The sequence below is a fragment of the Brassica napus genome, chromosome C4, assembly GCF_020379485.1.
Source record: "Brassica napus cultivar Da-Ae chromosome C4, Da-Ae, whole genome shotgun sequence".
NCBI lineage: Eukaryota > Viridiplantae > Streptophyta > Magnoliopsida > Brassicales > Brassicaceae > Brassica > Brassica napus.
Window position 1 is genome coordinate 59,860,284 of NC_063447.1, and position 12,913 is coordinate 59,873,196.

At 36.5% G+C, this 12,913-nt stretch overlaps 2 protein-coding genes and 1 long non-coding RNA gene across 6 annotated transcripts; all 3 read right to left on the bottom strand.

Annotated features, from left to right (window-relative positions):
* Positions 1 to 2,137: 2,137 nt before the first annotated feature.
* Positions 2,138 to 5,301, bottom strand: LOC106391565 (coronatine-insensitive protein 1). Its single transcript, XM_013832246.3, has 4 exons — positions 4,859 to 5,301; positions 4,400 to 4,646; positions 3,260 to 3,737; positions 2,138 to 3,186 (listed from the first exon to the last, which is right to left on the bottom strand). Exons 1-4 carry the CDS (start codon positions 5,097 to 5,099, stop codon positions 2,350 to 2,352), a joined length of 1,803 nt encoding a protein of 600 aa, XP_013687700.1. The 5' UTR covers positions 5,100 to 5,301; the 3' UTR covers positions 2,138 to 2,349.
* A 978-nt stretch (positions 5,302 to 6,279) lies between these two features.
* LOC106394688 lies at positions 6,280 to 7,591 on the bottom strand. Of its 3 annotated transcripts, none has more exons than XR_001278957.3 (4): positions 7,298 to 7,591; positions 6,858 to 6,997; positions 6,608 to 6,719; positions 6,280 to 6,531 (listed from the first exon to the last, which is right to left on the bottom strand). It is a non-coding gene; the product is annotated as an uncharacterized LOC106394688 (long non-coding RNA). The 3 variants fall into 3 exon arrangements; XR_001278956.3 differs by having other exon boundaries at positions 6,858 to 7,000; positions 7,298 to 7,590; XR_001278955.3 differs by having other exon boundaries at positions 6,858 to 7,584.
* Positions 7,592 to 9,099: 1,508 nt separating this feature from the next.
* LOC125585673 (asparagine synthetase [glutamine-hydrolyzing] 3-like) lies at positions 9,100 to 11,403 on the bottom strand. 2 transcript variants are annotated; one of them, XR_007322664.1, is made up of 3 exons: positions 9,960 to 11,403; positions 9,594 to 9,870; positions 9,100 to 9,527 (listed from the first exon to the last, which is right to left on the bottom strand). XR_007322664.1 is itself a non-coding variant. In XM_048755165.1 (2 exons), exons 1-2 carry the CDS (start codon positions 9,663 to 9,665, stop codon positions 9,318 to 9,320), a joined length of 282 nt encoding a protein of 93 aa, XP_048611122.1. In that variant the 5' UTR covers positions 9,666 to 9,836; the 3' UTR covers positions 9,100 to 9,317. The 2 variants fall into 2 exon arrangements, 1 of the variants encoding a protein (XP_048611122.1); XM_048755165.1 differs by lacking the exon at positions 9,960 to 11,403 and having other exon boundaries at positions 9,594 to 9,836.
* Between the last annotated feature and the right edge of the window lie 1,510 nt (positions 11,404 to 12,913).

Genomic DNA, 12,913 nt, shown 5'->3' on the forward strand with positions numbered 1-12,913 from the left:
TCAAGTAGAACTTGTATGGTTTCGACCCACGAGTCTATGACTACAAGTCTACAATTCTAAAACCTGCAAACCATTTCAAAACTGTTCTGTTTCAGCTGTATCCATTTTTTTATTCTCTTTGATTTCAACACTCTGTTGTTTACGTCTCCGCAGCCATCTCTATCATATACGTCGATGGCATCTACATCTCTGTCATTATCTATGTCTCCGCCTTCTTCTACTTCTCCGCCATCGTCTATACGTCGATGACGCCTACGTCTCCGCTATTGTCAATGTCACCATTACACCACCATTCAACCATTAGCTTTGACATATCTCAAAAAACAGATCAAAGAGTAGAGATAATAATTTAAGGTAACATTTTTGAAAAAACAAATCTAGAGAAGTGGATTTTATTTTACAAAAAAAATGGAAGAGAAAGAAAACGAAGAAGAAAGAGAATGATACTCACAATGTCTTTTGGATTTATTGGTTAAGAAATATATTAAATTAATTGAGAAATAAAAAAGAGTAATTTAGGAATTTGGTGTGGTCTATATGTGATGTTTATTCTTGTTTCTTGTCCAAAACTGCCCTGAAAGCAAAAAGTGTTTTATTATGTTATAAAAAACTTGAAACTGTTTTTGAATTTGAATGTAATTCTTTCCTTGTATTATATCAAGTAAAGCCAATCTCTTTTGCTAAACGACTATGTAAACAGAATATTAACAAGATGTGGTTATGCAATGGATGATTACGTACGGCGTGATGATTATTTATTAGCTTAATTCTGCGATTAATTTAAAACTTTTCTGGGGTTAAGGACAACGTTTTCTGTTGTTGATAGCTAAAAGTAGTTTCCTGGTGGCCCATAATAGTTGGGGTTAAACTATATGATTGTTATGTATGTATGGAGCTATGTGAATTATTAAAAAAAATTGCATGATGATGTATATAAATCCATAGATGACTTCATCAAACTGGCCAATAAAATACTATCAAAATTGAATATAATTTGTGAATTTTTATGTAAATAAAAGTTTCATTTAAATCAATCATAAATTTTTATGTTCTAAAAATTGGTTTAGGTATTGACTATTGTCCGACTAGGCGGCACGGCAAATTGGACCTAAAGGATTTTTATAGAATGATTTTTAAAAAAAAAAATCGGTCTAAGCATTCAAAAAAATTAGTCTAGTCTTCCACCTAAGCAATAATCTTCTATAAAGCATTTATTTTACCGCCTACAATTTTTCGAAGATTGGTCTTGGCAGTCCCGGCTCTAACCTATGGCCACATTGATAATTGCTATGGATCCATGGATCCAAACAAAATTTTGGTATTATTTTACTAATTAGAAAATTCTATTTTAATTTGTTAAATTATCAATTAGCTGGTGAATTTATAACAAAAAAGCTCATGATTAACAAAACCAATTTTAAATACAACAGGACAATATTTATTTTTTTTAAACTTCACCGTTCTTAATTTTTTTACAACAAAACCTAATTTACACTTAAAGGTCCATTTTTTTCTTTTAATACCACAAATTTTTTTTGCTCCAATTTAAAGAAATGCACTAATTTTTTTGTTAAAAGGGTGTCTATTTTATGTTTGGCGTAAGGCCATTAAAATTTTTAAGACGGCACTGGTCTTGGTGTTAGGTTGAGAAACCAAAATTGGGGAAGCTTTGCAACTTGATGGTTCCTTGTGCTTTGACAGCACTTGACCATTGGTCTCCACAAGTTAAAGTAAGTCCTTTGGTGTTGTAATGGCATTTTTCTCTTATTAGTTGTAAACATGAGGCCATATAGTGAATGAGAATATGATGTTCTTTGTTTGCTTTTGATGACAGGGGCAGGGCAGGGTAATAAGCTTTATTCATCTAAGCTAAAAATGGTGATCTTGGATTGTATGGAAACGTGTGGTTCTTGATGCTTGTTGCCAGAATATAGCCTCAGATGATGAGATGTGGATACATGTGGTGGAGTTATCTGTGCTTCTTGTTACTAAACTCCATCCAAATAATCCCGAAACAGTACAAGTTTTGTGATCAATCTTATATGTACTTTACCTTTGAATGGTATAACAACTACACCAACATAAACTCTTGAAACCATATACACAATTGAAAATGAAAAAATAGAGTCGCTGCACATCAGAAACACCATGACTTATATTTCACTGTAGTCCAATGTAGAAAAAAAGTAATGCCCAGGCCCCCCCTTACAAACAAGAATCTATGTAATCTCTCAACACCACTAACAATACAACAGTAAGAAGAAGAAGTAAAAGAATCCATTACACAGTTCATGGAAGACTAAAGATATGACCAAATCTTTTATGTACAAACCTGCTTTGGATCATCAATCATAGCTCCCTCAGGACTCTAACAGTTGGTGGACAATCTGTTCTCTGACCAGCCAGCGAGTAATACGCCAGTATATGAGCAGGATGCTCCATCTCTCTCACATCTCCTAGGTTCACTTCCGGGACTCTTCTTGCTTGAATCAGCTCAATGTTCCAGTTCGGTCGAGACATTACCCTCAGATCTTGTCCCGTCACCGATTCTCTGTACCCTTGTACCCACAAGTATCTCAGCGAAGGCAGTTTCATCACCGCTGCAGCGATTGCTCTCTCGCTGAAGCAACACCCTCTCATCTCCAGCTTCTGCAGCTTCGGACACCCTTTTGAGAATTCCATTAGTCCTTCGTCTGTTTCACCAACGTAGCCAAGAAGCATCCATCTCACGTTTGGACTGTACTGTCCGATGTATCTTAACCCCACGTCTGTTAAGCCGCCTGGCCTGAGATAGAATGCAAACCGTCTGAGCTTCTCGCATCCGATCAAGAGGGATCTGACTCCGTTGTCCAGCGGCAAATCTCTTATCCTCTCTTCCTGGTCGAGCAAGACAAGGCGGAAGTCGCTGAGGTTTTTCAGATACGCGCCTATGGTTCGGAGAGACTCGTTGCTTATGTCTGTGACGTACACCGCCATGTATTCTAGCTCCTGGCAGCCCTTAGCCAAAGCCGTTAATCCTCTCTGTGTGACAAAACCTCCCAAGTCCTCATTCCCTTGTTCATCTGCACCCCATCTTTCGTCCATCATCCCTTCTTCATCTGCACCCTGTTCGATCCTCAGCCGCTTCAACTGCTTACAGCACTGTGCAAGAACCTCTAGACCCTTATCTCCGATCACATTCCTCGTCTGAGAGATACACACCAAGAACTTGTCAGCCTTTACATACAAAATAAATAGTTCATAAAGAAGAAAAAGTTACCTCAAGAACTTCCAAATTAGGACACTTTTTGATTAGTTTACAATGATCATTAGTTTCGAGAAACGTATAGAGCAGATCCAGCTTCCGGATTTGGGCAGCGAATGGGAATATCATTGGCATTTCGTTAGCTCCAAAGTAAGTGAGGCCCAGACGACTTAGCTTTGGAGGGAAAGTGAGTTTGATGTACTTGTCAGGTGTTTCAGGAGTAAAGGCGCCACCACAAAACTCCTCAAGGTTAACAGCAGCGTTAAAGAACCGGACTAGCTCCAGCATCTCAACGTCACCGACCTTGACAGAGACCAGAGAGCGGTGGCAGTTCCTAGCTATGGTTTCCAAGTCTCTGGGGCTGAGTTTTGTGAGCTCGGTCATGTACAAGTTTAACACCTCGAGAGACGTGTTGTGCAGGGCAAGCTCGTGTAGCCAGTTACCGTCCTTTTCAAGAAATGAACTCTCTTCCATCACCAACGTTTTGATATTCCTGTCAAAGAAAACAGACGGAACAATGAACCAAGTGAGAAAACAACTCAACATAAAATTGCATATGCACAACAGCGACAACCCATTCAAGGATACATGAACTCGCAGAGACAATCTTTCTATGCAAATGACATATATAATCAAGTCAACGCTATTATGTAAACGACTTTGATTATAAACATTGAACTCCCAGTGGAATGAAAATAGTATTTGATTCCTTACTATACTTTACAATCAAGTCTCCAGAAACACGGCACCTAATGCAATGAACGACATTATAAACATTGAACTCCCAGAGACAATCTTTTTTGATAGAACCCCCCGCCAAAGTTTCTAATTCCACAACTGATAATTTTCTCAAGTTGCAGGCATAACAATGGCAAGTGTAAAGTGTAGCAAGGTCCTTTATACAAGTAGGCACCAACGTTTCTACTTAGTCAACTTGTTCTTATAAAAACGGCATCGTTATGAAGATAAAGAGAGTTGCAAAAGTATGTGATAAACCTCAAGAACCAATCGACATTATAAACATTGAACTCCTCCAAAAGTGCAAAGTATTAGCACGTAAGGTCCTCTCTACACAAGTAACTAACCAATTGAGCTAGCAAATCTTGTTCTTATCAAAAACGGCGTCGTTACGAAGAGTAATCTTGTGTTAGTTACCTGCAGTGTCTAACGACGCTCAAGAGCCCATCGGTAGAGAACCCTAAGCACTTATCAAGCTTCAAAACCTCGAGCTCATCCCCCCTCGCTCTCGCCAAAACATCAAGATCCAAATCACGCACGATCATCCTCCTGAAATGCACCGACCTGATCCTCCGGAGCGACAAGGCGATCTCGTTCACCCAGGGGGTAACGAACCCTCCCCAATTATCGGGGATGAGGTTGAACATCGCGGCGCGAGGCTTCCCTTTGAGCAGGCCCGGCTCAAAAGAATTTTGGGCCCTTGGCAAAATAATCAAAAATTTTTTTTTTTACATAATTATATGATAACTTAAAAATTTCGGGCCTTATCTTCAATTTTTTTAAAAATATTGGGCCCCTTTTCAATACTATTTATGCAAAAAATCTTTTGGGCCCTAGGCCAATGCCCCTTTGCCCACCCTCCTGAGCCGGGCCTGCCTTTGAGCTTGAGCGACCTCAGGTTCGGGAACCGGCGGGCGAGGCGATCGGGTGCGGAGGCGTAGCATAGGGCCATGGTGACGTGGTCTCTCGTCTCCGAGTCCGCTCTGAGCCACGTTCGGTTGACGAGGGAGGCGGATTCGCGGTCTTTGGGGTCGGTTACGTACGGCATGACTATCGAGATGACGTCATCGGCGTTCCGCGGGGTTGATCTGAGCTTCTTGTTATCGGGATCCTCCATCGTCGTCGTCCGTCGTCAAGATTCGATTCGTTTCGTCGGAGATTCGAGTAAGCAAGGACACGCGTCGGAAGAAGAGAGTGGGAGAGGAATCAATATATAAGAGAATCTCTCTACTCTGTTGTTTGTTGATATTAATTTTTTTTTTTTTGGGATCACAGAATAATATTTGATTTTTGACCTTTTTATATTATATACAGTGTGTTACAGAAGTTAGACGACGATATTTGTATTTATATCAAGTAAAGCCAGATCTCTTTTGCTAAACGACAATGTAAACAGAATATTAACAAGATGTGGTTATGCAATATGGATGATTGATTACGTACGGCGTGATGATTATTTATTAGCTTAATTCTGCGATTAGTTTAAGCTTTTTTGGGTTAAGGACAATTTTTTCTGTTGTTGATAGCTAAAAGTAGTTCCCTTGTGGCCCATAATAATTGGGGTTAAACTAGATGATAACAATGATTGTTATGTATGCATATTACACCATCTCCATCAATAAGAACCTCTTATGGACTCTAATCAATAAATTAGTAATAAATATAGTGATTTGAAAGGTTTAAAACTTTTGTTAATTTAATTTAAGTTTTTCTCGTCCAATGGTAGAACCTCATTGAGGTTCTTAAAAAACAAAATTATTTTTCTAAAATTAGAATGATTTGATTTCATAACATGAAAAACATAAAAAAAATATTAAAAAAGACATTACAACATATTGAAAATACAAATACTAATCGTAAACGAGAAAAAACCGATTAGTCGAAATCTTGATTTGTTCCAAATTTTTGCTAGATGTTCTCAACCAAAATTTTGCCAGATGTTCTCAACGAAATCAGCTTTCAATTGTTGATATATTTTGTTATCACGGACTCGACTCCGAATGCTCATTATATTCCCGAGATTTGAAGGCATATCTGATGAAAACTCGAAATTCACTTGTGAATTTCGGTTTGATTCCGGTTGTTCGAAACAAACCATTTCACCAACAAGTTCCCACAATATTTTGGGAAATTTTTGGTGAAATGGTTTGTTGCAAGGGTAAGAGAAGCACAGGAGAGTTGGTGAAATGGTTTGTTGCAAGTGAAACACAATATTTTAGGAACTTGTTGTTTTAGGTGAAATGGTAAGAGAAATGGCAAAGTTTGGATGTTGTTTTCTTTTACAGTCGGAAGAGAAATAAACAAAGGAAACACATCTCAAAAGGGTTCTTGAAACACAACTCAAACTCGCTTGCTTTACAACATACAAATTTTGAACTTATAAAGACAAGGAAACACATGTTGCTTTATAACTTGCAAGTCACATGATACAGTCAATAAAGACAAGGAAAAACATGTTCTTTTACGTTCAGGCAGGAAGAGGAAAAAAACAGAACATGAGCATTTCTTCTTGTCTTCTTCATTACATGACATGGGAACACAACTTGCACCTGCCAAAAAATTTGATCAGAGACCATACAGAAGCACGAGACAAACAGAGCAACAGAATACACAACTTGCACTCACAACATGACCTGCAGAAGCACGAGCCAAACAGAGCAACAAAATACACAAGTCTCAGTATAGGCTTCAGCCTTAGCTCCAGAGATGTTTAATTGTCTTTCTAATTGTCTTCCACCTGCTAAAAATGTGATCAGAGACCATACAGACAAAGAGAGCAACATAATACAGTTATCACACAAGACAAAGGTGTGATTTAACTTAAGCCAAAAGAAAGTGTTCTCAATGGATCAAATGATAGAGTATGGTTACTTACAAGAAACACATAGATTGTAGTTGCCACTGATGCTCCAATGAAACCTTCCCATGTTTTCTTAGGAGACAATTTTATCAAAGGAGTCTTCTCAAAATAGAAACCAACGAAGTAAGCTGCTACATCGTTCATAGCAATAAGCTCTGCTGGAAGAAGAAACCGGCATACATACATCCATTTAATAAACATGTTGCTATATGTTTCAGAGATATATATAAAAACTCATGTGTATCAACCGAGGAACCCAAGATCATCATCATAACTTGTTAAAATCAACCAACACTAACTCGGTTTCTATGCAAAAGATTCGATTTTTTCCAACAAACACACGATAATCTACTAGTAAAATATTTCACCTTCCTCAAGATCATCATGCAAAATCATCATCGACATTAATTTTTACAGACAGTTTTTCTACAGAGAAGAGAAAGGGGTGTTCGCACTTATCTCGCCTCTTGTATAACTTTCATCCTTTCCTCGATGTTTCTCTTGAAGCTGATTCATGTGAAGAACTTCCTTCTGTCTTCTGATCTTCATCAGAGCATCAACGCATGGGAGGAAACGACATCGACACCGCATTGACGAAAACAGCGAATCGAGTGCCGATTGGCTTCGGAATCGACAAAGAATGGACAGCGAAGGATATCGACAGAGAATCAATGGAGAAGATGGAGAGATCGAGCTTTGGAGGAGGAAGAGAAACAAAAGTGATTACGGGAGAAAACCCGACGGAGGAGAGAGACACGTTAAGTTGTGGTCGAATAAGAGAGTGCCACGTAGGGGTCCTTACCAAACCTAAAAATCCTAATTTAAACACCGGTCCTCTCTTTTATTTTCATTTTTCATTTATTTTTCTCCTATTTTTTCTAAGAAACCTAGCGTAAGAAGCCACGATGGACCTGCTCTTAGTTTGTATGAACTATTGAACAAGAATACATATTGCATGATGATGATTTCATTTAAATTGACCAATAAAATACTATTAATAATTGAATATGATTTGTGAATTTTTTTACGTATATAAAGTTTCATTAAAATCAATCACAAATTAATAAACTAAATGACAAAAATATTTTGTTGGATTTGACAGTGAAAAAGACACTCAAAGAATGTAACTCAAGATTCTACTCCACACAAACCAAAACAGCACAAGAAATAGATGTACGTACACCTTTGTGATTTATCATAGGGAAAATTGGAAAAATGGGACACTCTCAACTTTTATTTGTCCTTTTAGTACTTCTGATATTTTTAGCAATTCTAGACATGTTTTACCCTTCTTTTATGGGAAAAGTAGTAAACTGAATTTTAAAAATGTAAAAAAATATTAAGACTATTGGAAACATAAGTATGACAATATATATGCTTAATTTTTTTTTTGAAAAAAGTTGAATCATATTTTATTTTATTTTCTAGCTACAGTTAGAAAACACATTCTAGTAATCTACTTAATTTAGAAATCGGATACTAAGTTTTATACATAGATATATCCAGGGTATATAGCGTAAACTAATATTTCTTATATATTCTAACGAAACTATAATCTGTTACGTTATAATCAAGAAAATTGTCTTCAATCTACCTACAGCTTGATAACGACATATAGCTACAACGCAATGATATACCTTATCTATATTATTTGTCATAATATGTTCTGCCTTTTACCTTATGTGACGCTTAATGAAGAATGTGTTTCTCATCTACTCTACTATGTTCTGCGTAAGGTAGGCTACATATTCTAGACAAATCCGAAAAATATGGAAACTTCCATATTTGGTTAAAGATGTTTCCTAAATCTAAACTAAATCTACCCTAAATCTCTCATAGAATATTTTCTCCCACGTTTTTCTCCTACTCCCACGATCTTTCTCCGATCTTTTCCTCTTCGTACTGGTGTAAATCAAAAGGAACAATTTGAACAAGGAGCCGTGTTGTTGAGGCTGATAGCGTTAAAAAACAAAAACAAAAGAGACTCTGCTGGGGATCGATCCCATAATCTATGGTTGTGTGATATATCGTAGACCAGTGCCTTATCCATTGGGCCACAAAGTCTAATTGTTTGTTGTGTGATATATTTAGCTTATAGACCTTTTAAACCCAATTAAAGAACATAGAGAAGAAATGAACCAAAATCTAGTTTGAACAATTCAAAGGTGTATGAATTCCCAAAACTTAATTTCTCAAAAGTCAAAACTGAACTGAAACAAATCTAGACTGAACACAGTTGAACGATACATCATACAGAAAAAAAAAAAGTTGAAACTTTGTAACAGAAGAAAGATTCATATTCAGGAAAACAAATAGAAAATCACCAGAAACTTAGGTACATCCTCAGAAACTCCTAAAGTTAAAGAGACAACTTATTGGCACTTATTGACCCTACGGAAGATGATAAAGTATTGTCTTTTGAGAAAATAAGAGAAATGTGCGATGCAAACATTCGTTATAAACCTTGTTTAATCCTCAAACAATGCCTTCTGCAGTTTTCTCTGCCTGTAGCTTCTTAGGACGGGTACCTTCGGCTTTATCTTCCTCATAAGCTGCAACATGAACTCCAAGAGCCGCACAACCCGACAGGTCAAGGTTCTGTGACCAAGCAGCGTCCCATTCCACAGCCTTCGCTGTACTACATGGTACACTTGGACCTCCTGGCACAGTAGCTCTAGCAGCGCTCTGCTCATTATATGTACATATCAGAGCAAAGATCAAAGACAGTTCAGGCAAAGAATGAAGTAGAACCTTAGGGAAGAATTTTCCAAAGATGGCTCTGTTTGAAAACCTTCGGTAGATAAGGATTCTTCTCATCATCATAAGCAATGCGTAACACCCATTTCTCGATCCTTTCGATGTCAGGCCTGATCTGCAATGTGGTTTAGACCAGATCTTACATCAAACTGTGAAGGGACCGTCCGACGAAACCTGTAGTGAGAGAAGAATACCGTCCGACGAAACCGTAGAGAGAGAAGAGGACCGTCTGACAAACCAAAGAACAAATCCCCAATTCGCTGAATTGTATCTGAGAACAAAGAGAAGAAAGATAAAGACGAGATTAGAGACAAAAAAATTGATGATTTACGATGAAAAAAATAAGGATTCTCCGCTTACCCTAAATTGACATTGAAAGGGTTGAAGGCTTGAAGGTACACGGCGGAGAAGAAGAGAAGTGAAAAAATATTAGGGTAAACAAGTTTTTAATCCTTTTGTGGTTTTTTCTTTTTTTTTTATTAAAATTTAAATCAATTACGAATTAATTTAAATTTTAATTAAGGTTAATTTGGTTAATTATAAGGGTATAATGGTATTAAAGAGAATATAAATCTTATTTACCTAAATAATCCTCTACAAGTCTTATTGGAACAAATCTAAGATTAAAGTGTCTCATTTTTCTAATTTTCCCTTTATCATATCATCTACAAGGGTCTAGACAAACATCATTCTCTGGCAAGCTTGAGCAAACTTGTGCTCTCTCTATTACATCATTTTGTAACTAGAAGATTGTCTATCATACCCTCGTTAAATCTTCTACAAGAGGTAGATTTTTTTAACAAAAACGATTGGGAAAAAAAAAGAAACACACTACAAATGACTACTACACTTGATCTCATTTGAAATGCTTAAAGAAGCTCCACATTCTCAACATAATACGTATACACGCTTTGACCACTCAAGCGTTGCAGCATCTCGAAGAACCCACAGCTTAAAACTTTTACATGATCGACTAGCATAGCCAGAATTTTCCGAGGACATAAGCAAACCTAATCTGCCATTGTAGTTTATCATAGTTGTTGAATGAGGCAGTGCTTTATTGAAACCTCCCAAGAGCGTCACAGAGCTGAACTTCTCAGACCTCAAATCAAAACAAACTACCATAGATTCTCCTGAAGAAGGCCCAGATTCTGTAGCTATATAGTACAACACGCCACTGATGCAAATCCACTTACCAGAAGAACAGTGTGGGATGCAACATTCGACCGCCCTCCATGACAATCTGTTGGTTCCTAATGTCAGAACATGGAGCTCCTTACCATCATCACGTAAAAGACAATACCTTGAACTCTTTAGCAATGGGGTCATATCCAAGATAGCTTTCCATTTCCACTCCATAATTCTCTTTTGAGTTCAATCTTGGTAATGTCAAGAACTGTCCTGTGCTGGGGTTACATATCACCATGACAAGCACTGTTTTGTTCCTGCCCAGTTTAGCTCCATAACAGAAGAATCCATTGGTACAACCAAATAACAAAATACTTAATGACTCAAGTTTCTCTCTGTGAAGAAGAAAGAGAAAGACATTAAACTTATCTTATACTAACAAAATACAGTTTAGAACTTAGCCACAAATTCTACAGAAATGTCACATTCACCAGACCGAAACAACAATCTACCAGAAATGTCGATTTTACAAATTGCAGAAGAAATGAGGCAAATCTTTGTACACATAAATGTTTTCAGCATTTCTTACCTCGAAATTCACTGTCACTAGGTTGAATTTTTGGACTCGGTTCGTAAATCGCAGTTAGGGTTTAGAACTATCCCCAAAATCATTTTGTCGGGGAAGAACAGATAAAAGAGAGTGCAGTAATAAATTTAAAACCTTAGCATTTTGAATCATCTTTACAATTATGTTTTGGAGTATCGTATTATGTTTTAAGATAAGGTTTGTGGGTTAGGTTTAAGGTTTTTTCTTAAGATTTGGAAAATATACAAGTGTTTGATTTTCTGATTATATTCAATTGTATTTTTTAATTATTCTTTTTTTATAAATGTTGGATCTTGACATATTTTTATATATTTTAGAGTTTATAATCAAAATTTATATTTTATGAATAATGATCAAATGTTTAGAGTATGCTTAGGGCTTAGAGTTTAGAAAAGAAAAGAAAAATATATTTTTCAAAAATATGTCACTACTATTGGATTTTCTCCCCTGTTATTTATTATTTTATCTTTTAGAGTTTTTGAATTGTATATGAAATTTAGAGTTTAGAGTATGATTAGGGTTTGGTTTAAAAAATTCAGTTTCTACGAATAGCCACGATTTCGATTGTGGAAAAATATTCTCCAAATTATATCATGGATAGTTATAGATACTTATGTCCACAATTTACTTTGTAGCAAGTTGTGATTTGATATCCTTAAATAGCCACAAAATAATATCCTTAAATAGCCACAAAATAAAATTTGTAGCTAATTAGCCACAAAAAATTACATAATAGCTACAAATTTTCATTTGTGGAAATTTTGTGGAAATTATGTTCTAACCACTAAAGATTTGTAGCTAAGTTGTGGCTAAAATCAGTTTTTTCTTGTAGTGACCTATGATTTCTCCATAGTATCATGGCTTTGCTCTCAAGTGAGATTTTTTTTTACATAGTAAGACCTGATAAGCATCATCAGTTTGACATAAGATCCCATGACATTGGTCTCAGGTCGATCTTCCTTCGCTATTGGAGATGAATCCTCTTTCTCTGACACCATCCGTGCTTTTGTCATTGCTGCTTCATCTAGCCGGCGACATCAACAAGGACACATCATGTAAGCTTGCTTGGATGACGTGTGTGGCTTCAATATGCGGTCCCTCAATCTTTGAGCAAATCAGTAAGAAGATTATGCACCCTAAGCAGCGCCGTCAGAGTTTTAAAGCACGTCATCATGTCTTTGCAATCGGCCTGCAAATGATACAATCTCTTATCTTTTTTTCCTCATCTTGTTTGTTTCGGTGCTTATAGAAAAACAAAAAATCATAGGAAGACCTCTACTATTTAAAGGCATCTCTATTTTTCTGTTAGGTTTTGATTATCGTTTTTTCTTTTTGGTTTTGAACTTTTAAAAACAAGCAATTACATGGACGTGCATCCTTAGAGCATGTTTATCGGTAGTTTCTTGACACAAGTTCCTAAGATTAAAAAAACTAAAATATTAGAAAGTTAAGAAAGAGAAAATTGAAAAGCTCTTAACTAAACATTTTAAGAAACGGTTCCAACAGTGACACACATATGTGTCACCTATATATTGGTGATGTTTTATAAAAAAAAAAACTGAAAAGTAAATTCATTAGT